This window comes from Lacerta agilis, chromosome 12, assembly GCF_009819535.1.
Source record: "Lacerta agilis isolate rLacAgi1 chromosome 12, rLacAgi1.pri, whole genome shotgun sequence".
In the NCBI taxonomy this organism is placed as follows: Eukaryota; Metazoa; Chordata; class Lepidosauria; order Squamata; family Lacertidae; genus Lacerta; species Lacerta agilis.
The window spans coordinates 36645616-36671625 of NC_046323.1; the positions used below are offsets into that span (position 1 = coordinate 36645616).

General features: G+C 43.5%; 1 protein-coding gene across 1 annotated transcript in view; it reads left to right on the plus strand.

The window, feature by feature from the left end:
* Positions 1-26010, plus strand: part of GPR158 (G protein-coupled receptor 158) — a 120655-nt gene that overhangs the window by 72297 nt on the left and 22348 nt on the right. The window contains exons 5-6 of the mRNA XM_033165595.1: positions 7772-7840; positions 14600-14709. Of these exons, the coding sequence (XP_033021486.1) occupies positions 7772-7840; positions 14600-14709 (179 nt within the window). The remainder of the gene's footprint in view (positions 1-7771; positions 7841-14599; positions 14710-26010) is intronic.

Consider the following 26010-nt stretch of genomic DNA (forward strand, 5'->3'; position numbering starts at 1 on the left):
ATATTATTTTAAAGTCCATATAATCCAACAGCACATCATGCACCTTTTTCTAAAAAATTGACTTTCCATCGTTTGGTGCATAAAGTCCCAAAATCAAAAAAATTTCGCCTTGTACTTTAATTTCAATAGCAATGTATCTCCCTTCATCGTCTTTGAACAACTGTCTTGGGCTGTATTTTTCTTTAGCATAAATTACCACTCCTCTCTTCTTGACTTTATCCGATGAGATGAATTCCTGGCCTAATTTCTTGTTTTGCAAAATCCTCCTGTGTTGTCGAACTACATGAGTCTCCTGTAAACATATAATATCCAAATTCTTCTTTTCCAAATTGTGAAAAACTCTGCGTCTCTTCGGTCTCTGGTTCAGTCCCCGAACATTCCAAGTCATCAATTTAAGAGCCATTTTCTATTCTGCTCCTCCAGATGCGTCTGCTTTCTTGTCTTCTTCTGGATCCTTAGAACCATTTGGCCTCGGTACCCCTGGCGGTGGAAACACTCCTGGAAGTTGATAGAATGTGGCTGGGTCTAATGCCGTTCCTTTGAAGTCTTCCAGATGTTTATCCAAAAAATTTTGTTTATCAGCCGGAGACCTTATCCTAAACCTCTTTTCTTTGAATGTGAAAGCAAGGCCCTCTGGAAATTCCCAACTGAAAGAGATGTTTCTTTTTCTTAGCTCCGATGCCAAATCGTTGTAGAATACTCTTTTATCCAGGAAAAACTTGGGGATGTCCTTAAAAAGTATCACTTTGTTCTGCTGTACCACTAGGTTGTTCTTATAGTGTAGATCCAAGAAGTAGTCTCTTTGGTACTTACTGTTTAAAACAATCAGGCAATCACTAACTCCTTTGGATCCTTTCTTTCCTTTGGGCCTAAATCTGAAGGCCTTCACTATGAGTGCTGAGACGTCTTCCTCCTCCAAATGCCAGTGCTTTGAGAATTCACTTACTATAAATGCTTTTAGGCTATCTTGTTCCAATTCTGGGAGGCCTCTTACGCGGATGTTCCCCTCCCTCTGTTGAAGTTGAAGAAAAGCAAGAGATTCTTCCACACTCTTCTGCTGCGTACCAATCTTTTCAATTTTATCTAAATCAATATTGTCCAATTTCTCCTCCACCGTCTTGATTTTCTCCTTTACCACTTTCAAATCCGGTGTTTCTTTCTTTAAAACTGTTACCTCTTGACCAATTTTATCAATTTCTTCTCTATTTTTCTTAACGCTCTCCTCAATTGCACCAATGGATTTTTCCAATCTTTGGGTGGAGTCCTTAATTTCTGCTTGAAGTTTATCTGTTGCAGCGTTTACTGTTGTATTCAGTGAAGTCTGCGTTTGCTTCACTTCTTCAGATACTTTTTTCAGTCCTTCTGTTACCTCTACAATGCTAGCAGTTAGTTTCTCAATAGCTGCAGCCATCTGTTCCTGTGTAGTTAGACTTATAGAAGATTTTCTTTTAGATCTAGTGCTATCATACATGTCCAAAACACCCTGCAGCTGGTGTTTCAAGGTCACCTCCTTTGCTATTGTGACTGTCTCAGACATTCACAGGGAAAACCAACAGTTCCAAAAAACAACACCAGGTGGCAAGCTTGCTGGTCAGAGCACAGAGAGACTGCAGAGCCAGAGTCCCAAGCAGTTTCAACCAACAGTTCAAGTCTTAGGCTTAGATTCCAACAATTTCCAACATTTCCAACACTTTTAAAAAGTTTTACAAAGTTCTTAAAGTTCACCAAAAAGTCAAGAAGAATCAGAGAAAGTAAATCCTTATGTCAGTCCCAAGCAGTATTATGTTGTTTCCCTTGCAGTGTATCCACCAAGTTCATACAAAGGCTGCAGCCAGCCACAAAGAAGTTAAAATGTCTCCACTGGGAACACAGTTACTTAAAAAATGGCAACACAGTATCGCCACCCGCTACCGACCCGGAATCCCAATCCAAAGGGGGAGCGGTGTCTTCTCTTGCCATATATCCTAATCTTAAGTCTTTTAAAACAGTTTTTGCAACTTTAAATTCACTTTTAATAAGTTCCGCAAAACTTTCAAACTTTTTCCGCTAGTCGCGGCTTTAGCTCCTTTGCCGTTACCTCCACTGTTAAGCAGTCTAAAGCAAGCGGGCTTCCTTTTCAAGTTTCCTCCGCAAGTTTAAAGTCTTGTTCTTAATTCCTCCAAGTTGATTAAGGCAGTACTTACAGGGTTCCTTTGCATAGGCTAATTAGGAAGTGCCGGGTGCTCGAATGTGCCGGAGTCGCTGCTTTGTTCTCCAGGGGCAGCCGTCTCTTCAGCTCCGTGCCGTTGCCCCGCTCGCTCGATTTCCCCCCTTACGAGGGTCAATTGAGAGCGGGGGCGACACGTCTGGAGCCCACAAGACCACAGTCCACGGGACGCTCTTCCCGTGGCGCAGGCACGGAAACCCCTATCGCCCCTTGGAGAACCGGAGCTCTTCAGCTCCCGTCCGCCATCACCGGCACCAAACCGGAAGTGTCAAAATCAGCCAGGTTCCACTTCTGCAGCTCCCCAAACAGCCCAGTCTTTCCTTGTTTTTGGTTCCTTGTTGTTATAGCAGTTCTAGATAGTTAATTTCTTGTAGTCCTATTAATAGCCGCGCTCAGTAGCTGCTTGCAATGCTGTCAGTGGCTAAAGACACAACAGTCACTGGCAATCTGTCCCAAGTGCTGCCCACGTGTATCAAAATGGGACAAGCAGAGCAGCAAGCAGCAACACTTTATTGCTTAATATTAAAATCATGGGTGTGCAAATGGTGTGTTGCTTTGCTGTGGTGGCAGAGGGGGAAGATGGAGTGCATAGAATCATAGAGTTGGAAGAGACCACAAGGGCCATCCAGTCCAACCCCCTGCCAAGCAGGAAACACCATCAAAGCATTCCTGACAGATGGCTGTCAAGCCTCCGCTTAAAGACCTCCAAAGAAGGAGACTCCACCACACTCCTTGGCAGCAAATTCCACTGTCGAACAGCTCTTACTGTCAGGAAGTTCTTCCTAATGAACTAATGCAGTCGGATGGAAGACAAAGGAATGACTTTGGGAGAAAGGAGGGAAAAGTTGATTAAATGAATTGAGTGGGTGGGAGAGGGAGATTCACTTGGAAAGTATTCATTTACTGATTCTACCATGTCCATGTTCCCATCTTGGTCACACCTACTTTTCCACATCCGCCACACCTACTTTACCATGTGGCCCCAGAGAGTTGCCAATGGGTCAATATGGCCCTCAATCCAAAAACCTCACCCACCCTTATTCCACCTGTATGGATTCCCCCCCCCCCCATGAAATGCCTTTCCCAGTGAGGCTTGCATGTCTTCCTTTTCCTTCTCCTCCTCCCTCTTTTTCTACTTCCCTCCAGCAAATCAACCGGCTGGTTTTTACTCTGATAGTTTTATTGCTCTCTGCTGGTTTCTATTGCTGAATTTTGCTGCATTGCTAGGCTTGGCTTTATCTTGATTGTTATTTTATAGTTTTACCCTTCTTTAGGTTGTGTAATAAGCTTGTCCCCAGAGCATGCTAGCTCAAGGGTGGTGCATGCATTTTTTAATGCGCAACATGCACCAGAAAAGGCTACCGCCTACAAAAATACATACTGCAGGAGAGAGAGGCACGAGCACATTTTGTCACCAACTCTTAAACTTGGGCAATTGGACCGTTGTGCAGTTGTGCCCTCTGCCTCTCTTTGTTGCCCGTAGTCCTTTTTGTCGTCTCGCTATTGTATGTCTTGTGGTTTGTATGAAAGCATCTCCTTTTGCATTGTGGTGAAGTGACTATATTGGGTGCATAATTAAAGATGGCCTTCATATATTTAAATGCATAACTGCCCCAGTCATGTAAATGGGTCATCAACATATTGTCCGTGAATGCCAGTGTTTCCTCTTCGCACTCGTGAAAGGTCTCAGTAAATGTCCTTTTAAAAATCCACAGTGTATGAAAGATGGTTTGCTCTTCCTGCCAACTTCCTATTTGTACTGGCACATCCCCTTAAACATGACCATATTTCAGAGCCAGAGTGGTATAGTGATTAAGAGTGGTAGACTTGTAATCTGGGGAACTGGGTTCGCGTCTCCGCTCCTCCACATGCAGCTGCTGGGTGACCTTGGGCTAGTCACACTTCTTTGAAGTCTCTCAGCCCCACTCACCTCCCAGAGTGTTTGTTGTGGGGGAGGAAGGGAAAGGAGAATGTTAGCCACTTTGAGACTCCTTTGGGTAGTGAAAAGCGGGATATCAAATCCAAACTCTTCTTTTTCTTCTTCTTCTTCTTCTTCTTCTTCTTCTTCTTCTTCTTCTTCTTCTTCTTCTTCTTCTTCTTCTTCTGACTGTCACCCACATGCCCTTCTGTTCTGAACAGAAGAGATGTTTTTGATCTGTGAATGAGCATCCTGGTGGGTGACAGAGGTGCCATTCTTTTCATTGATGGAGAGGCTCGCCTGCGCCATTTTGTGGTCCTGCCTCTTAAAGCACTTCTTGTATCTGACAGCCATTTTAGTGTTCTGCCACACCCCCAAGGCCCACTCAAAATGGGAAGCATCCAATGGAAAAGACAAAAAAGGGAGAATTTCAAGATTCCAAAGGGTAATATACGCAGAACTGCCACCATCACATTTCCTTTAATCTAAGACAGGTCAAAACCCAGGAATGTAAATGCTGGAATATTGGCATTTTGGTGCTTGATATTTTCTCTTATCAACTGAGTAGGATTATTCTATTTCCATTCTGCATCTATTACACATGTGCTCATTCGGAAGTCTGTTCTGTCTTATTTCTGCCATAATCTGTGATCCGTATGGAAATTGAGATTTTAAAATGCATTTAAATGCCTATTTTGTCGCACAACGCTTATATCATTGCATATATTATCTTGCACATTTCTAAAAATACTTTATTCTAAAATTTGCATTTTTGTTATTATATTATTATACTTTTTAGTCGGGAACTTTGAAATTCAGGGAAGTGTGCAATCCAAAGAATAATTATGTTATGATCCATGCATTATGATCCATCCATGGTGTGTGTGTGTGAATTAGGCTAGTTTGTTAAAAAATGTGGACTAAATGAAATCCTCCTCCATCCCCAAAGAGTGACAGCCAAAGAGCCTCTGCTAGCACCTTCTATAGTGCTATATCTGTTCTACATAGACTGCAGTCTTAAAGATATTCACTTGTACTGAAATCAATGTAATGTACTTCCAAAAGAATACACTTATCACTGGGTCTTAAATAGCTTATTCCCCCTGTGTATGCATGAACAGTCCATGGATAGGCATTAAAAACTAATCATACAGGCAAGCTAGAGTTTATAAAAGAAGGTCCAGTAGCTGATGGTGTGGTGGGACAGTGGTGCTCACCTGAGCTCCCAGCAGTTGAGTTGCTGCTGCGATGGAGTGAGGAGGCAGGGAGGTCAGCAGAGCGCAAAGGCACTGGCAGGAATGCCATATTGGCTTGGCTGGTGTGTTTGCACTGTGCTGACCTCCCTTTCACTTTCCCCATCTCTTTCCTGGTAAGCAGCAGCTGACTCAGCTGTTGGGAGGTCAGTAGTACCGCTGCCTCACCATACGACCTGCTACTGAGCAGGACACTTTCATACCTCTCTCTCCTTTCTTCTCCTCCTGTTCCATCCTTACAAACATCACAGTGACTTTTGGGAGGCACAAAGCCATTGCATAACCATCACCAGGCATTGCTGCTTAGGATGGGGTATCAGCCGACCACCATCCATTGTGGAAATTAATATTCTACACCAACTGAAAGTTCCTAGCACTGGATTTTGATATCTGGTTTTCCGGCACATTAGCTTGAGCTGCTAAAGGAAATTATGCTGGTGTTTCCCTGGTCATTTTCCTATATGTACACTACATGTGCAGTCATTAATGCCAGTTTGCTAGCAAAAGTGTAGCCATTGCAGAGGGCAGCATGGAAATGTTTTGACATTAGATGACAACCTTCATTATGCCAAAGAAGCTGCCTGGTTTGTCAGCCTGTGGGAAACGGCAATGCCCAAAGACAGCTGCATCATTTTGGCAAAGAGATATTTAATGATTCTCTAGGGTGGAGGAACAGAAGATTCCCTCCTAGTACAATAAGCAGTTGAGTGGTCCCAGCAGAAATGATTGAATGGCAGCAAGAGTGTATTACTCATTGGAGAATGCCTAAACTCCTCCAGGTTCTGTTTTCCCTTGACCACTGCTTTATGCATTGTTGTAGGCTGTTCTGATGGCCCTGGTGGTCTAGGAGAAGAGGCAAAAGAAAAGAAGCAATTGGAACGATTAGCCTTCCAATTTGCCTTCTGAGTATTATGTACATTCCAAAATGCCAGTAGCCATGAATTGCATGTACTCTGCTTCTGCAAGCCAAAATAGTTGAAATAATTAAAGGCAGTGCCAAAGAGATAATCAGGCCACAGTAAAACAGCAAGCAGAAGAGAGTTTGGGGGCATTTTAAAAAGTAAGGCTTTCCCCCTTGGAAAATAACATTCTAGGGTTTCAATTCCCTAGATTTTCAGCTGTGGTGGACTGCTTATACCTGCTACTGGGCCTTGTCTCAAGAAGCCATTGGACATTCTTGATAGCTGACTGTAAAAAGCAAACATACACAACTGATTAGTCAAAACAAAATAAAATAAAAAATTCCTTCCAGTAGCACCTTAGAGACCAACTAAGTTTGTTCTTGGTATGAGCTTTCGTGTGCCTGTACTGTATCTGAAGAAGTGTGCATGCACACGAAAGCTCATACCAAGAACAAACTTAGTTGGTCTCTAAGGTGCTACTGGAAGGAATTTTTTTATTTTATTTTGTTTTGACTATGGCAGACCAACACGGCTACCGACCTGTAACTGGAACAACTGATTAGAATAGCTCTAAAATAATATATCACGTACATTACAGTCATTTCACCCTCGATGTGTATATATCATAATTAAATTCCCCTTTAAGTTCAGATAATGATCTAAGGGTCCAGGTAGGTTAATTTATATGTCGCAAAGCCCTCTCTAGTGAGGTGCATCTGTCTCCAACACTATTAGCTTTCAGGAGAAATTTGAAACCCCAGACGTTTGGTGGCTAAAGAATATGTTCCTGGCAATCCTGAGATCCTGGATGAATTAATATTTTTAGCTTTAGCTGTTTTAGAATTTTTTCCCTGTTTATTATTGCGGGTGTGCTTGCTGTCTGGGGGTGGGGGTGGGGGTGGGGGAGAAAGGGTGAGATATAACTTCAATCAACCAGTAAAAGAAAATAGCTTGGGGTGAGGGAAATGCTGTTTCCCTCTAGGAAAGTGAAGCTACAGAAAATGCCCAGCCCATGTGAACATTTGCCATCTGTTTAAATCATATAGGAGAAATGGATGTGATTATGCCTGTCTGAGCACACTCCAAGCATCTCCAATAAACTATTTAAAATGGACTGCTTCAGTTTACACTGACTTGTATTGTATTGATATCAATAGAGCTAATGTTGCAACCTTATTTGCTAGGAAGTAAATCCTGATGAGGGGAACCTGCTTACAAGCAAACATATTAACAGGTATTGAAAGCAGTTTAAACACCAGTATTCCGTGTTTGGGTGAATTAATTTACCAATCCAGTTGTTAGGTGGTCATTCTTCTCTGTCTTGTGCTGAAATCGTTAACATTTATTCACCTTGATTATAACCCATCAATATGACATTTCATCTGCAAGCCTCTGAATGTTTCTGCTATAAATATTTTAAAGATAATGTGAAACGAATAATGCAGTGGCTGTGTCAGTCTAATTTCTTGTACCCGTTTGTTTTGGTTTCTAGAGCATTAAGGCATCTGGTCTCGTTCTCTTGGAGACTATCCTGTTTGGGTCACTGCTTCTTTACTTCCCGGTGAGTTACACTGTTTTGTTCTTAAAGAGTAAAAGACGAGGCCATGAGCTGTGCATCTGATGTAGTGCTTCCCTTCGATGTTTCGCAGATGAACATCTTCACACACCCCTGTCCTCATATGAACGATTGTTGCCTGAAGGGCCCTCATCTCAGAGGTGCACTTAGGTAATTTGAGACTCTGGACTTAAAAGGTCTCATTGGAGGTTGGGCAGAGATCTTTAGACCAGGGCTGAGGAACCTGTGATTCTCCAGGTACTGTTGGACCCCAGTTCGCACCAGCCCAATGGTCAGGGAAGATGGGATGTGCAGCCCAATGCATCTGGAAGGCCGCAGGTTTCCCATTCCTGCTTTAGATGGTAATGCGTATTTACTTCACCCACTTTAAAGTATGATAAGATAGCCCTGCCAAGTTTGGGATCTGCTGCAGCTCATTCCTGCTAAGTAGAGTCCGAAGTCCTTCTCTCATGGCACCACTGCCTCCCCTTTATACATTGCCGAAATCTCTTAGACGTGGGCTGCTCACAATAGCAATTTATGCTGAAAAAGCCTGTCCCACGCCATCCTCCGAAGAATTGTGGAGTCTCCACAACCATTTCCTTTTCTTCTTTTTAACTTAAGGGTGTTACACGATGTATCCAGATCCATTGCAGACAAGCAGCACCTCATAAACAGGAGCTGGATCACGGCAGAGCTATATCAAAGGAAAGCAACACAGGGGCACACTTAGGAAAATACTGAGCTTCCGTGGCTCCCAGTCTTATTTATTAACCAACAGGTTGTGAAAAATAGCTTGCGGACTTGGTGCACCCCCCTCCCCTTTAAACAAAACGATTGATGCCTAAACTAAGCTGCAAAATCTTGTCTGCTGTTTTTTCAATATGTCTTGTATATAGAAGGGAAACCCAAATAATCTGTTGCCCTTCTGGCATTTGTTATAAAACAGGGAAATTGACTCAATTTCCCCCCCCCCCCATCTGCAATCAAGCAACATATATAGACACTGGATTTTTTTTAAAAAAAACAAACCCACTGCTATTTTTGTTGTACGTGGGTACATTGTGGAACAATACAAGAAAAGAAAGACACTGATTTGTTTTGGTTAGAACACCTACCTTAGGGAACAGATGGCCATTATAGAACATGTAAAGGAAAGATGCTAACTACCTTCGCCTATTTCTAGCCTCTTAACATTTCTGAGATGAGAAAAGTGGCATAGGAAAAACAGGAAGAGGAATAAAGAGACATAGTTTGTTTAACAAACCATGAGTAAACCATTGGTGGTTCCACAGTAATCAAGCAAACCATGGTTTCTACAAAGTTTGGTTTCTTTTTCCAACTGCTCTTGCCTCGTGCCTTTGTAGTCTGTAGAGTGTCATGGCCATGGTGTTCAGAGTAACCATAATTAAGGAGAAGGTACTGGATTCACATGTACAGTAATGCCAAGCAATAGTTAAAACAAACCAAGGTTTGTAAGCAAACAACAAACCATGGCTTCAGATCTTGGTTTGTTGGCTGTAGACAAACCTGTAACTATAATTAAACTTCTGTGCAGGGTTCATACGTAACACTAAGCCATGGTTTAGTCTTACGTGTGACCCAGGCCACTCATAGTATATATGTTAGGAAAAGTATGGGAAGAAGGAAAACTAAGGATAGTTGTACAGTTCTTCTCAAGTTTGTTCATGTGGAAACGTGCTGAGGCGACAGTTTTCTGTTAGATAACTCTGTTTTCATCTCCTTGATTGAAATAAACATTTGATCTTGCCATCCAAGATTTATGCACCAGCTTGTGGAGCTTTGTATATGAAGCCTATAATGAGGCCTAGATGAAAAGCTTCTTGTATTAAGTTTCTGTCACCCCTTTATTATCTTTTGATGCTTTTTCTCTCTAACCATCAGTTGCCAGTTGTTTCAGTTTGCATAATAACTACCACTTCTAGTGCCCAATCCATCCCTGTGAAGTCTGTTGTTGTTGTTGTTTTTTAAAAAAGAAAGGAAACCAAAATTCCAAAAGTAGCCCCTTGCACGCTCCTAATACCATAGCTCTGTTAAGATGACTGGAAACAGAGCACACTATTGGCCCATGTTATGTCTTCTTGTTCTGAAATCTCCCCCAGATGAGAGCAACCAACTCAGGAGTTCTCTCAGAGCCCCCAAAGCCTTGTCTTTCCTTCAGAGGGGTCTTGGGGGTGGGGGTCGTTGGCTCCTAGTCTTAGAGGCTTAGGATGCTTCACATAATTGAATTCTCCCTGGGGACACTGTGCAAACTTCCTTCCCCCTTCCCTCCTCCCTCAATTACTGTTTCTGCAAAGCAGGGGTGAGGACACCTCTGCTCCTTTGGAAGAGGGATTCCTTCTTAAACCACTTGGGAAGTGGTAGCTCTGTGAGAGGATTGGGGTCCCCTAACAACTCTCAGCACCCATAACAAAGTATACTTTCCAGGATTCTTGGTGGGGGCAGAGCCATGGCACTTTGCAGTGTTATGGTGCTGCATTGAATGTATAGTGCATATGGGTCCTATGTGTGTGCAAGCTGTACATGAGTATATTGGTGTGGGAACTGGGGCCTTCCAGATGTTGTTCAACTCCAGCTTCCGTTGGCTCAATCCAGCATGGTAAATAATCTGGGATATCAGGAGCTGTAGTCCAGCATCACCTGGAGGGTCAACATGTTTCCCACCCCTGCTGTATATATGCACGATTGGGGATTCTCCATTTTGCATACTGCATGCACACATGGCCAATAAAGCTTTTTATCTGGTCTTTCCAAAAGTGCACCAAAGCCCCAGGGATAAACATTTTAGTGCAATAACCCCTCTTGGGTTTCAGGACTCATCTCCTAGGGCTGCATTACTGCACGTTTCATTGCATTTAACAAAATTTGCATACCACTTAATTTTTCCTCGAAGTGGTTTATAAAGAATGTAAAAAATAAACATTGTAAATGTCAATAAAATCAAAGTAGAAAAACTAAATTGAAACACGAATAAAAGCAACATTTACAAATATACATTATAAGCTTAATTTACAGATTAATATTCACTTCAACTTTACATGTTCATTGCATCTATCCATCCATCCCTGAATGGAACTAGTTTCTTGTGTGCATTGCTGTTCAAGCACATGGAAGAAAATGCCACTGAAGTAATAGAATCATAGAATTGTAAAAGTTGGAAGGGGCCACAAGGGCCACCCAGTCCAACCTCCTGCAGTGCAGGAATCTTTTTGCCCAACGTGGGACTAGAACCCACAGCACTTAGCTATCCCAAGTCTATGAGACTTCATTCCTCGTCACTTGTTTAGAATGAGTGTGTGAAGAGCATAAAGCATGGCCCTAATTAAAGCGAATGCCACTTGGAATGTCACCAGGATGCTTTTGAAAATTTCATTTAATGGCTTTATTTAGAATTTAAAAGAACTGACCTTAAGCAACTTTGCTCAGAGAGCCATTAATTATTATGATACTTATTAGCTGAGGGATGACATTTAAGAACACCGGTTTCCCTTTAATACCTGCTCCACAGAACAGCTAGAAAAGTAATTAGAGTTGCACACTTTGATTTCCCCTCCTCTCCCACAGTTTATTCTCCTGTAATTAACTTTATACATCTGAAGTAACTAGAAGCTTCTTTGAACACCAGAAAATGTCTTAACGTTAACCAACTCTCTTATTGTAGAGAGACTAAGCTGGAAATGCCTGTTGTTATTCTTCTTTTGGCATATTGTAGCTGTATTCATTCATCTATCCCCTTCATATGTTATATACAGTGGTGCCCCGCTAGACGAAAATAATTCGTCCTGCGAAAATTTTCCTCCAGCGCGTTTTTCGTCTAGTGAAGCGGCAATGACAGCCGCGCTTTCGCTAAAAAAAAAAAAAGACGGGAATTTTTCGTCTTGCGAAGCAGCCCCATTGACTTTTTCGTCTTGCGAAGCAGCTTCCGCTAGACGAATGCCATTCGTCTAGCGAGTTTTTCGTCTAGCGAGGCATTCGTCTAGCGGGGCACCACTGTACTGTATATTCTGGCGTATAAGACTACTTTTTAATCTAGGAAAATCTTCTCAAAAGTCGGGGGTCATCTTATATGCCGGGTGGAGAATCTGTGGCTGAGTATATCTCAAACTCTATATTTTAACTGGAAAAGTTGGGGGTCGTCTTATACGCCCAGTCGTCTTATACACCGGAAAATACGGTACTTGTTATATCCACTTGTATAGACAACTTTCCAATCCCCCCGCAATAAAACCCCCTAGAAAACAAATTCTGCTTACATTTATATCCCACCCTTTCTTCAAAGAGCTCAAGGTGTGGCATTCACAATTCTCCCTTGCCCCATTTTATCCCTGTGTGGTGGGTCGGGCTGAGAGAGGCAGTGTCTGCCCAAAAGTCACCCAGGAGGCTATATGGCTGAGTGGGGATTTGAATCCTGCTCTCCCAGGTCCTAGTCTGACACACTAAAAAATAAATAAACCTTGCTCTACATCTTTTCCTGCCAACCTAGCAGTTTGAAAGCACAAAGTGCAAGTAGATAAATAGGTACCGCTCCGGCGGGAAGGTAAACGGCGTTTCCATGTGCTGCTCTGGTTCGCCAGAAGCGGCTTAGTCATGCTGGCCACATGACCCAGAAGCTGTACGCCAGCTCCTTCGGCCAGTAAAGCGAGATGAGCGCCGCAACCCCAGAATTATCCGTGACTGGACCTAACAGTCAGGGGTCCCTTTACCTTTACCTTTACCTTTACCTACATCTGTAACTCTTACTTTTACACAGTACAACCATACTTGTAATGTATAATCTACTTTGGCCCATAAAACAGATACTGCTAGAGTGATCTATTGGTCAGGACCAATATAGCTAGCCCAGGCTTCCTCAAACCTGGCCCTCCAGATGTTTTGAGACTACAATTCCCATCATCCATGACCACTGTCCTGCTAGCTAGGGATCATGGGAGTTGTAGGCCAAAAACACCTGGAGGGCTGAGCTTGAGGAAGCCTGAGCTAGCCCATCAAAATATGGACACCAGTTTAAAATAAATAAATAAGAGAAATTCCTATGTTAGAAAAATACACCTCCTGAGTATGAGGTGGTGATTGCACATCAGATGTGGGGGAACCTGTGGTTCTCCAGGTGTTGCTGTACTCCAAGTCCCGTCTTTCCTAGCCAGCATGGGCAATGGTCAGGGATGATGGGAGCTGTATACAATGCACATACTCAAGCTGAGTTCTGGGTTGGTTCGTTCTTTCACCCCAGGTTATTGGCTTGTTTAAGGAGTAAACCCTACACAAATCTGGAGAGGAGACCCTAAAATGGTTGGATGGCCTTGTATGCCTCCTTCTGGCAACTCCTGCAGCTAAGCTGGTGCCAAACGCATTGCTCTGCTTTCCTCTGGGTGACATCAGCGAGGCCAAGAGAGGGGTCTTGTCATCTGGGCAGCCCAGGGCCTCCATACACACTGCTCCGACTCGCGCCCCGAGGAGGTCACTTTGGTCCTGCTAGCTCATTGGTTTGAGTTCACCCCTGGAGGCATGCTCTGTTATCCTTCAAGACAGACGGATGCCAACAACAACTTGGGAAGGAAGGAAGTCCGAAAACTCGGCAGAGTTTGTGTAATATTGTAAATCATTTATGATGACTTTGTTGGTATTTTGTTTTTTGATGGAAAATAAAAAGATGTTTGCAAAAAAAAAAGAGAAGCTTTCCCTCTGCCTTGCCTGTCTTGCATTGCTCTGCCTTGCATTGTCTGTCAAACCTTTCCTTACTGAATTCAGCCTCCACTGAGACTTTGGTAACCTAACAGAGTTGTTAGCTGGGTCTATACAGATCCCTGGTGGGGCCTCTTAACACATAGCTGCAGCAGGGTTTCCCCAGCAAAAGGAAAGAGAGTCATGCTTGGTTGTGGTTAAGCAGTCAGAGAAGACACCACAAATCTGAGAAGCTCCAAAGCTTGGATTTGGGTGTTCCTGGCGAAGTAGAGTGACCAGGTGAAAAAGAGGACAGGACTCCTGAACCTTCTGCAGTTGTACAGAACAGAGGATTTTGGCAGGCGTAATTGCATGACAAGCTGCACGTGCTGAAATTCATCTCTGCAGCTTTGAAAGGTGCAGGAGTCCTGACTTTTCCTTCACCTTGCCACCTTGCTGGAGAGCTTCCTGCCTAAGCAAATCAAAAATCCTAAGTAAGACACTTTTTACTAAGAGCTTTTGTTCTTTATTGTTCCATTCAGAGGCAAATTCGCTAACAGCTCAGCATCCTGCTCCATAGGGGAAATGAAAGGAAAGTGATGCGTAGCCTGAAAGCCAAAAAGCAATGATTAAAAATTATCAAGGAGGGGAGATGCTATGCTATAACTTTCCCTTCAAGACACTTTATTAAAACATTCATTTTTAGTTAAGCAGGCACATACCACTTAATTGAACCACTCTGGCAGCAAGTTTGTTTATTGCTATTATCTGCACATCAGCATGGGTGCTTATTTCATGTTATAAATAGTGGGCTTTTATTTCTTCATTAAATATTACCATATAGTCAGCTGCAACTGAATGGGCTAGACTGCTCTTTACACTCCTTCAATATAGGCTGCGAAAGATAAGTAAGCAGCGAACTCAGAAAGATAAGTAGCAGCGAACTCAGAAATCACTTGGGAACCCTGGAAAAGTGCAGCTCCCAGCATCCAACCCTCGTTCTGTTTATGAACCAGGAAGAGCTTCCATCATTCACCTGAAGTTGCTACATATCTTCTGTATGTCTTTTGTTTTGTTTTATAGGTTATCATTTTGTACTTTGAACCAAGCACATTTCGCTGTGTTCTCCTAAGATGGGTTCGCCTTTTGGGATTTACTACTGTTTACGGAACTGCTGCACTCAAGCTCCACAGGTACTACATATGTTTGTTTCTGGGTGGAGTGTAATTTCTGCATAATTTTGTTTTGCATGTGTGTGCACACACGTGTACAGAGAAGATTGCAGTGATTATCTGTGATTTTATTTTATATATATTTTTGGATATGGAAAACAGACTTCTTCAACATTTTCATCTGCCTTTGGAAGCCTATGCTTATTTTTTCCAGTAGTCTAGAAACCAATAGCGCAATCTTACCAGTGGAGGGGAGTGCTGCGGCTGCGGTGGGCTCTGCCCTAACAGAAACTCCAGCTTGCTATCCCCGGTTTTCCAACCAGCAGAAACTCCTAAAGCATTTAGGGGGCATTTTGGGATGGGGTGGGGATGCTGGAGGTTTCGTATCCACAGGTTCCAAAGCCCTTCAGATCTCCTGAGTGGGGGTCTAATCCTTGGGTTTCTCACTTGTACTGCCCTGGAATGGTGCAGGAGAAAGAACTGTGCAAAAAATAATGCCCCCCCCACTCACCTGGCTGCTGCAAGCGGCAGTGCTTTTGATGTAACTGTGGATCCTTTGATCCAGGCATAGGCAAACTCGGCCCTCCAGATGTTTTGGGACTACAACTCCCATCATCCCTAGCTAACAGGACCAGTGGTCAGGGATGATGGGAGTTGTAGTCCCAAAACACCTGGAGGGCCGGGTTTGATCCATCTTGGGCAGGAACTGAATTGCTCCACAAGAATGTGTGTTTATGGGAGATATTTAATTATACACTGGGTGAAACTATTGGGAAAGTTGCCCTTGGTGGAAATACTTTAATAATGTAAGTTGTGCAGTGATGTAGAAATTTCAGGAGCAGTAACAGTGCCTAATCCACTGGGAGTCAACTTTGCATTAATCCACCTGGCTGCTGTCAATAAATTCCCTGGTAAGATGTGATCGGTGATTAAAGCTTTATCTAGAAATGGTTGCCTAATAAGGCAAAAATAATAATGATGATGATGCTATCAAGAATGACATTGCCAGGTGCCATTTGAGCATAACCATGTCGATCTCATTTGAATGTTTCACAAAAGCTGGCCTCTTCTACGGGCTTTTGGAATACCGCTTACCTTTCTGTGTTGTGGAACGGGGCCAGCCCGCTGCCATGGTAGCCTTGGTTTTGAATCTTCCAGCTGCAGGGAAATGTAACAGCCCTCTCCCCACAGCTGGAAAAGTTTGAATTGAGCCTGACTGCCAGATTGACCAATAGCAGGTGGGCTCGGTGGCAGGCTTACTCTGGGGGACAGGCCTGACTGGGTCCCTGTGAGGATTTCACTCAGACCCTGCTCCCTGGGGGTAAAAGTGGGCCTATCTCACACAGGGCACCACAGTCCCCTTTTGGATCTCCCACCCACCTATAATTGGGCATGTACTGACTCACTTCTGTGGGTAGGATGGCATTTGACCTTGCTATAGAATCGAAGTCTGTCACCATATTTGGGGCCAAGGATGAATTTCCCCCACCAGATCTATTGGCCAACCTGCTGGGGGTGGGGAGGTTCACCTACCTCAGAGCAGTCATCACAACTATGGCAGAGAAGGCATTGGGTCAAACCTTAGTCATGATCGGCGAAGAGGTTGTAAGCCTTTCCTTACCTCTCTAAGGCAGGGGTAGGCAACCTAAGGCTGGGGGGCCGGATGTGGCCCAATCACCCTCTCAATCCAGCCCATGGATGGTCCGGGAATCAGCATGTTTTTACATGAGTAGAATGTGTCCTTTTATTTAAAATGCATCTCTGGGTTATTTGGGGGTCATAGGAATTTGTTCATTTCCCCCCCAAAAATATAGTCCAGCCCACCACATGGTCTGAGGGACGGTGGACTGGCCCCCTGCTGAAAAAGGTTGCTGATCCCTGCTCTAACGGAATGGGGTTTCCTGTCAAAGGGATCCTGGTTGTGGTGCTTCTGACTGGACACCAAAAGGGGGCTAAGGGCATAGCACTCCTTAAGCTGACGATCCTGAAGAACTGGTGCCTTCTTGATGTATGTCATAGGGCCTCTTCGACCCCTTAGTCAATCAACAAGCATACGAGTTGGTTGATATTGGTGCCTACACCAAACCCCTCACATCTGTAATCAATACAGTTGTGGCCTAATTCAAACCATATAATGTTGTCATGAGTGGTCTTTTGGATAGTGGTGTCCTGCAGGGTGATGAGCTCATGGCACCTGAGGACACAATTAATTCTTATTAATCCTGCCCTGCCTTCCTCCCCTCAAAGTGAAGTATTCACAAGAGCTTGCAAGAAAGTATTATTATTTTTTAAAGAGTAATTGGGACTTGGTTTTTCAAAGCAAGAGCTTTATTGTTTGAACTCAATGAAAACTGGCCTAGATGCTGTGGCACCATAAATCTCATTCACACCTGTTTTTCTACTTACTGTCAAGACAAACTACATGAGATGTTCAATGCATCTTTGGAGGAATTTCCTCCAGTTAGGTTAGCCAGATGCAAAAGAGGACAGGACTCCTGCGCCTTTAATAGTTGTGTAGAAGAGGGATTTTTGGTAGGTGTACTTAGATTCAGGTTTATTAAATGTATGCATTGCTTCCTGCTACAACCCCCTGCCAAGTGATTTACAAGGCGAGTAAAAGTACAGTAAGAAGAATGCATGAATGTATTAAAAACATAATTGGAATGCAAACATGCACTTATTGGTGCTGTCCAAATGCCTGGTGAAACAAAGCTGCTTTTGCCTGGGGGCCAAAATCATGCTGAATGTGGGCCTGCTGGGGAAGAGCATTCCACAGACATGGGACTATCACAAAAAGGCCATGTTCTCTTGTTCTCTCAGCAAAGGCAATGATCTCCCAACCTCACACAGAGAAGGGTTTTAGATGATGATTTCGGGGTCTGGACAGCTTCATATGGGGAAAGGCTGTCTTTTAGGTATAGAGGTTCGGAGACGTATAAGGCTTAAAAGGTCAAAACCAGCACTATGCCTGGAAGCCAACTGGCAGCTAGTGAAGTTGGGCCAGAACCAGTGTTATCATTTCACACCTTCTTGCACCTGTTAACAGTCTAGACCTTTGGTTGTATCCAATGCTGGTTCTTGCTCAGAGCAGACCCATTGATATTGATTTCGGTGCATAGAACTTAGCTGGCAACAATCCATTGCATCCTGCTCCAGCTGTCATTTCTGAACCACCTTCAAAGGAAGGCCCACATGGGGCATTTCATCTTAGCGAAAGAAAAAAAGGCAAGTTACAAGAGACACAACAGAGGTGTGTGGAATGATTAATGGTGTGGAAAAGTGGGCAGATAAATGTTTTTCTCCCTCTTCCATAGCACTAGAACTTGGGGACACACTATGAAGTGGAATGTTGGATGATTCAGGATGGAACCAAAGGAAGTACTGTATAGTTTAAATGGTGGAGCTCCCTCCCGTAGGAGGCAGTGATGGCCACCAATTTGGATGGCTTTAAAAGAAGATTGGACAAATTCATGGAGGATATATCTGTCAATGACTACCAGCCATGATGGCTGTGATCTTCCTCCACTGTAAGAGGCTATATTATGCACCTGAGAGCCAGTGGCTGAGAATCAGAGGTAGGGCAAATGTTGTTGTACTCAGGTCTTTCTTGCAGAGGGATCTGGTTGGCCACTGTGAGAACATGATGCTGGACTGGATGGGCCATTGGCCAGATTTATTTTATTTATTAAATTTGTATACCGCCCTATACCCACGGGGCTCAGGGTGGTTCACAAGATAAAAGCGCAATATAAAAGCACAAAATACACAATCAAAAGAAAAAGAAAAACCAATCCAATAACCCCCCCCCCCCATTTTAAAAGGGCATTGGATGTCAGTCAGCCAAAGGCCTGGTTAAAGAGGAATGCTTTTGCCTGGCGCCTAAAAGTGTATAATGAAGATGCCAGGCAAACATTCCTGGGAGAACAAAATAAAATAAAAAATTCCTTCCAGTAGCACCTTAGAGACCAACTAAGTTTGTTCTTGGTATGAGCTTTTGTGTGCATGTACACTTCTTCAGTATTCCACAAACAGAGAGCCGCTTCAGAAAGGGCCCATTCTCATGTTGCCACCCTCCTCTCATGGAGGAGGCACACAAAGAAGGGCCTCAGAAGATGATCTCAGGTTCATATGGAAAGAGGCGGTCCTTGCCCAGCAGGGCTCCTCTGATGTTATTACAACAACACATTGTAGTAGTCCAAACTACAGGTTACTAGAGCATAGACACTAGACAGCCAAAGCCAGGCTACCCCTGTCCAGAAAGTGCTACCATCTTTGAGCTACTGACTGAAGCTAGCAGAAGGCACCTTGTGCCACCGAGAGCGCTTGTCCCTTCAATGGCAGTGTTGTCTCCAACAGTGTCTCCAGGCTGGGCTCTTGCTCCTTCGTGGGGAGAATAATCCTATCCAAAACAGGATATACCCCACACTTCTGGACAGAGGCGCAACTCACAAACAGTGTCCCTGTCTTATTTTGATAGTATTTCAGTATGTTCTTTCAGTCCACATTTTCAGGAATACTTCTTTTAATTGCAAACTGATGTGGGAATGGGGAGAACTGAATTTAAGACTGGAGAAATTATAAACCAAGAGGCATTGAAACTGGCAGCTTCATCCATCCTTAGCTGCAGCTTGACCCTGTGCCCAAACCACACTGTGTAAAAAAAAAAAAAATCCCATCATTTCCCTGTGGATTATTTGTGCACAGCTTGGAGTTGTACTATTGCCCTCTCATTCCATTTGTGCATTTGAAAACAGAACTACACAAATTATGTTTACTTTGGTAGTAATGCCTATACTTGCCACGCTATGATCTTTGCTGCTATATCACTTGTAGCATTCCAAGCAAAGAGAGCTTCCAGGCTTACATCAGGCTTCAAAGCAAGACTAAACGGTTTACAGAAGTGTTAATGGGATGTATCACTGCACAGCTTGAGGTCACTGGTTATGCTACAGAAGCAGCAGCTGAAGGCTTGGAGGCTTTTTGTGGGAGCCTGGGAAATGACAAGGAGCTCTGCTTTGGGCAGACATATGAAGTGGCTTAATGCTGGATTGGGGCCAGACATTGAGGACCTGATTAGACTTTGCATGATTTGTGTGTGTGTTGTGTGTGCACGTGCGTGCGTCCTCTTTTGTTGCTGCTATTGTTAAATTGCGGTTGTGCAAGGGAGCAACTTGATTCCATAGCATGTAGGGAGAGGAAACGTAACCCCTTTCCCCTGGTGCAATCCTGATCTGCATGAGGGCCCCCTGTACCACCTTTTTGTCCCAGGATCCACCACAGCCGCTGTTTGCTATTAGTGCTAATGGCAATGATCCCTTCGGGGCAAACAGCAGCACCCGCCTGCCCTGTGTGTGTTTGTGTGTCCAGATCAAGATCATGGTGGAGTCAAAGGATTAAATGCTTGTCTCCACCCACATCATGGTATTGTTCCAGAATGGATGCGAAACTCAAGACGAACAGCCAAAGGCCACTCACATCTACTTTGGCATTCAGAACACTGGTCCATTTAGCTCAGGGTTGTTGATTCTGACTGGAAGTGGCAGCAGCTGTCCAATCTCTCAAGAGAGATTTCCCCCAACCCTGCTACTTTTTTACCTGGATTTTCTCAGGTAAACAACAACCTGGGGGCTTCATTGATACAAGACATGTGCCCCGCCAATAACTTCTAGTCTGTTGATTTACAGATCATAAGAACACACAGGTGAGTTGTATTTTTGTTATCTCTTTGATGGGCTTGGCTCCTAAGGCTGCAGTCCTATAACCCACAAACTTATATGTAAATGCTAGGGAGTTACTTCTGAGTAGATATGTGTAGGATTGCACAGCTAGATAAGTGAAGATAAGGAAGTGCATGGAAAGAAAGTTCTTCCTGATGTTTAGTCAGAATCTCCTTTCTTGTAATTTGAATTCATTGGTTTGGGTCTTAGCCCTCGGAAGCAGCGGAGAACAAGTTTGCTCCGTGTTCCATGTGACAGCTATCATGTTACCTCTCAGTCTCCTCTTCTCCAGGCTAAACATACCCAGTTTCCTCAACCGATCCTCATACGGCTTGGTTTCCAGACACTTTGTCATCTTGGGTGTCCTCTGCACATGTTCCAGCTTATCAGCATCCTTCTTAAACTGTGGTACCCTGAACCGAACACAGTACTCCAGGTGGGGTCTAACCAAGGAAGAATAAAGTGTAACTATGACTTCTCTAGATCAGGACATTGTACTTCTTTTGACAGCCTAGAAAAGCATTAGCTTTCTTTGCTACTGCATCACACTGTTGACTTCTATTAAAGCTTGCGGTCAACCAAGACCCCTAGATCCTTTCTGCTTGTACTGCTGTCAAGCCAGATGCCCACCCCCCCCCCAAAAAAAATCCTATATTTGTAAATCTGATTATTCCTGCTTAAGTCCAGAAACCCTTTGAAATGAAGCCCCTCCCTTTGGAATAAAAAAGGTGAACGAGGGTAGTATTCGGGAAATTGTAAATCTCCCTTTTCCACTAGAAAAAGGATACTCTGAAGCACAGAGTATAATTAAAGGAACTCCTCTCCACCAGAGCTTGAAGTTAATTGATCTGTTTAAGTGACAATAATCAATACCATGCATAATATATGCAGAGGTAAAGTCTGGTCTCACGCAGGAGCACTCCACAGCTGTGTACCTTTTTGCTTGCAGAGCCTCTTGCCAAAGTGAGCTTAATCAGAGCAGAAGGAATCTTTCCTTCTGCCATAGCTTTTCAGAGGTTGGCAGTGAGTGCACATTATTTTCCTATCAATTTACCTTTGTTTTTTTGCCTTTTTGAAAGAGATGGGTCATTTCCATCTCCATTCCATAGGAATAGTCCTTTAGCTGTCAATCCTTCTCAGCAGTAAGTCCCACTGAACATACTTGGACACGCTTCTGTGTAAATGTACCGCAGGATTGCAGTGTTCCAAAATGTCTCACAAGACTTTTCATTCAACGGCACATGCATAGAAGTTAGCTTTGTTGTTGTTATATTCAGGATCAACTTTTCACCAGGCTTATGAAAGCCCATTGGTCTTTCTGTGGTGAAAAGCTTGACTTTAGTAATAAGTGGCTGTAATCTAATTTATTTACTTGGAAAACCTAGTAGAAGTATTGCATAGTGTCATATTAAATGGCACTGTTAGTATTCTTCCAGCATGACTTCTCAAAGTGCCTAATAAACCAGAGAGGAACAAGTGGCTAGGGGTGGGGAACTTTCTTGAAGCAATGGCTTTCATTTACTAGAGAAAACCCTTCCATATCATAGCAGAAAAGGTGAATGAATTGACAGGCAATAAGAAAAAGAATAGGAAATATTTTTAAATTTTATTTTGTGTTGCATGCATGGTACCCCCCCCCCAGCAGCCATTTGTGACAGGTGCCCACAACATTTCCTCAAAATTCAAGATGTGCCCACTTCGTTCAAAAAGGTTGACGATCCCTTTTTCTAAATCGTTTATTAGTCTTGGAGATTATTAGGAGCCTTCGCTATGCGCAGCTATACTACTGACTAAACATGCACAGCTAAGAAGGTGAATTTTATTTTTTGGCTCTGATACATTTTTTTTTAACATATCTGTGTTTTTGTTTTTGAAAAGAGAGCCACTATAAAAACATATTTCCTGCATGTGAAGAAATGCATGTCGTGAAACTCCTGTTGGTTTTCAAACAGCAAAATAAGTTATCTAGGGAGCAAGCACTGCCTGAATTTTGAACAGTGCCACATCTAATAGCTTTGTTCTTTCAAGCCTAGTCAGAACTGGCAGGTTGCTTGGTTCCACAAAGTTTTGCTATAAGAGGTGCAAATTCAGCTGAAACTGTTGACTCCAATTTGGACCCGGTGGTTATAAAGGAGGTTTTGAATGCATTGTGCAGGAGAGGATTACTAGAGAGCATGACTCAGATCTTTTTTCATTTGTAAGCTTCCTGATAAATATTGACCTTGAAATCTTTTGTACTCCTTGTTCTGGAAAACTTTGATAAAGGAAAAAGTAGGCAAATGGCTGATGGGTGAGATAATGATCTCTCAGTGCTTTTTAGAAGCAAATAATTAGCTTGCCCCAATACAATATGAAGGATTTTATAATTGTTTAAGAAGAATGCTGTGACAAAGACAGTGACCCATGTAGGGTGTATTAATATTTGGATGTACACTTCAAAGGCATCCCACAAGATGTGACCTGCACAAGCTCCTGTCCAGGTGAACTTTGTGTGTGATTGTTTTGAAGGCCCTGCTGAGTTCAGCCCTGGAGTTGTCACAGCCCCTCATCATCCCAAGGGCCACATTGCTCATTAGACAACTTAATGGGGGCCACAGGCAGTGCCTGGCAAGCTCATTTTCAAAAAGCAACTTGTTTCAGTTCTAGTTTATCCTGTCCAAAACAGAACTAATTTTAGTATTTTATTTTACAGAATGAACTAGTTAAGTTCAAGTTCCTTCAAGTGAAGCTTTTAGTTTGTTAAGAAGTTTGTCCTCAGCAAATATAAAAATAAAACAAATCAGCATTCTTAATGTTACAAACAGCTGTGCTAAAGTATGGGGCCCAAAAGCAAATAAGGAGCCACACACAAGTAATAAGACAGACAGAATGTCCACAGGTGAAGCTTTCCCCATGATAGTATTTCCATACTAGAAAAGGCTTACCCTGTTTAATTTGTGCCAGACACACAGCTGTTAAAGGCACAATGCATCATTTGCTGTGTTCCTGGACCTACGTTTATTGCTGTAAGATGCTCCTGTTGGAAGAGAGTGAATGAATCTCCTCAGCAGGGAAGATGCCAAGTGCCCTTAGCAACAGCAGCACCTCCGTATCCACCTAATAAGCCTTATAATGTTGTTTTGCAAACAATTCAGATAGTAAATGTTGAATAATTGATGGGTGGCAGGGATTAATGGCTGCCCCCTCCCCCGAATAACTCTTCAATTTGATTCTGGTGAAGCATGAAGCTAGATCTAATCCTGGATATATCATCAGTTATTATTTGTATTGTCTGGAGGACTTCTTTGTTTTTTTGTATAGCTGCTATAGCTTGGAGAGTTTATAACTTTAATTTGTAGTTTTGCATTTGATGCACATATACCCACATTTGCTTACATGCATAGTTGTTCAACTTCGAATAATCATTCTTTTTGGCATCATTTCATTGTCACTTTGGTTCCTGAGACTTTGTTTTTCCTAGCCAAGAAAGAGTTGTTCTCTAGATCCCTCAGGGCACCTATGCATGAGAGCTTTGGCTTCCTGTCCAGCACATTTATACAAAGCAAGGGACGTTACCTAATCTGGCAAAGAATATAAATGTGCTGGCTCTCCCATCAGCCCCATCTGCTATATAGACGGGTTGCAAATCAGCGTGAGCTGGGCTTGGAGCACACTTGGAGCTATGGAAAGCAAATGACACTTAGCAAGTCTATCCGGCTCTCTTAAAAAAAACCCTGGGCGGACAGGCAGACAGGTTCACAATCAGGTGGTAGAAAAGCAGAAAACACCTAAAGCAGTGGGGACTAACCAATTTCATCCAGATGTTGCTGAGCTACAACCCTTGTCATCTCTGAGCATTGGTCATTCTGGCTGGAGCTGGTGGGCATTGTAGGGCCACAAGTTTAGCCACCTTCTTAGGTTCTTATCCTGCCACCTGCAATGCATCATCCACCAGTAGCTTCAGCCGTATTGCAAAGACACATATTTTTGCCCTGACCCATAAGCTGGAACCTCGTTATTGCTGGGTTTCTTTCTTTGTAATTCTGTTTTCTGTTTTTATAATACTATTTCACTGTTCTTTTGTTTCTGTTTTATTGTACTATTTTATGTTGTGTTTTTTTGTATCGATACTGCTAAGAGATTTAAAAAAAAAAAAGTTTAAGCAGTTTAGAAATACTTGGGCCAATCACTGCCTCTGAGCCTAACCTACCCCACAAGGTTGTTGTGGTAATTAAATAAGGCAGGGTAGGGACCAGATACGACACCTTGAGCTTCTTGGAGGAAAAGGTGGGGTGGGGAGGGGCAGTACCTCTAGCAGGGGGCACATCGTGCTCCTTCTGGTTTAGTTTGTCTACCTTTGGTCCCCACTCTGCATTCAGCTCTCACCTGTGGCTCCCAGGAGATGTCAGCATGCAACAGTGGCCACGCCCCTGGGGAACAGCTTCAACTGGCCAGCTCAACCAGGTGGGGGTAGCCGATGGGTCTCAAACCCTTGTTGAGTTGGGGACTTCCCCTGCATGCGAATACAGGCTCCAGCGGATTGAGCGGACGAGACCAAGAGTGGATCCAATGGTCAGGAAGGCGTTCTGCACATGCTATAGAGGGAAGTGAGGCTCATCAACCTGGGAAAAGTAGCCCATCTAGGAGAAGGAAAACTCTGATCCTATACTTCCACTGGGATAAGAAAAGGCAAAGGAGTAAACCCTACACAAATCCAGAGTGGAGTCCTTGTACGCCTTCTTCCAGCAGCTCCTGCAGTCCTGCTGGTACCAAGCATATTGCTTTCCTTTGGACCCAAGGACCTCCATACACACTGCCCAGGCTTGCAACCCAGAGAGGTCACTTTGGTGCTGCTAACACAGCGGTTTGACTTCATTCCCCGGAAGTGAACTCCCTCAAGGCAGACAGATGCCAACAACAACAAACACATATAAATAAAAATAATAAAATAAAATAAAATCTTGCCGTTGGCACTGGAGATATTTGGGCCTAGCTGGGCAAGGGAGCAGATTGATTTGGGCTGTGTAATTTTCAACTCCTCTGCTCTTTCCTTGACTCGCCCAAAGTTCAGGCTGGTGCAGTTCATCATTTTCTCTCTGACTGCAAGCCAAGGCCCCCAGTCAGAGCAGTGTGTGAGCACAGCCTGTTAGGAAGCCAAGTAACAGCAGAAAAGGAGGAGGAGGAGAAGGGAAAACACTGCCCTGGCCAATCTGTTCCCCTCTTTCCTGAGCCATCTTTCTGTCTCTCCTCCTTCAGACTGCCAAGCACAGCTAAGCAGCACGCGAACAAGCCCCACTGGGAAGGGAGACAAATAACAGGGAGGAGAAGGGAATGCACTGCCAAGCTGCCACAGCCCTTTCTAGGAATGGGGGAGAAATTTGGCTTATTTCCCATGTAAAGGTGAATGTACCCAATCCGCACTTTCCAAAACAAGATGCGAACCAAAATACAACCATCCTTTGAACTTCTTCGAATTTTGCAATGAAGTTCTCTAGCCAAGTAATGTGTGAAAAAAACCACATATCTTAAAGTGTGCATGTGTGTGTGTGTGTGTGTGTGTGTGTGTAAGTAAATAACACAGAAAAAAAGTGTGTTAGGGAGGATTCCTTTGCAAAATTGTTCCTGC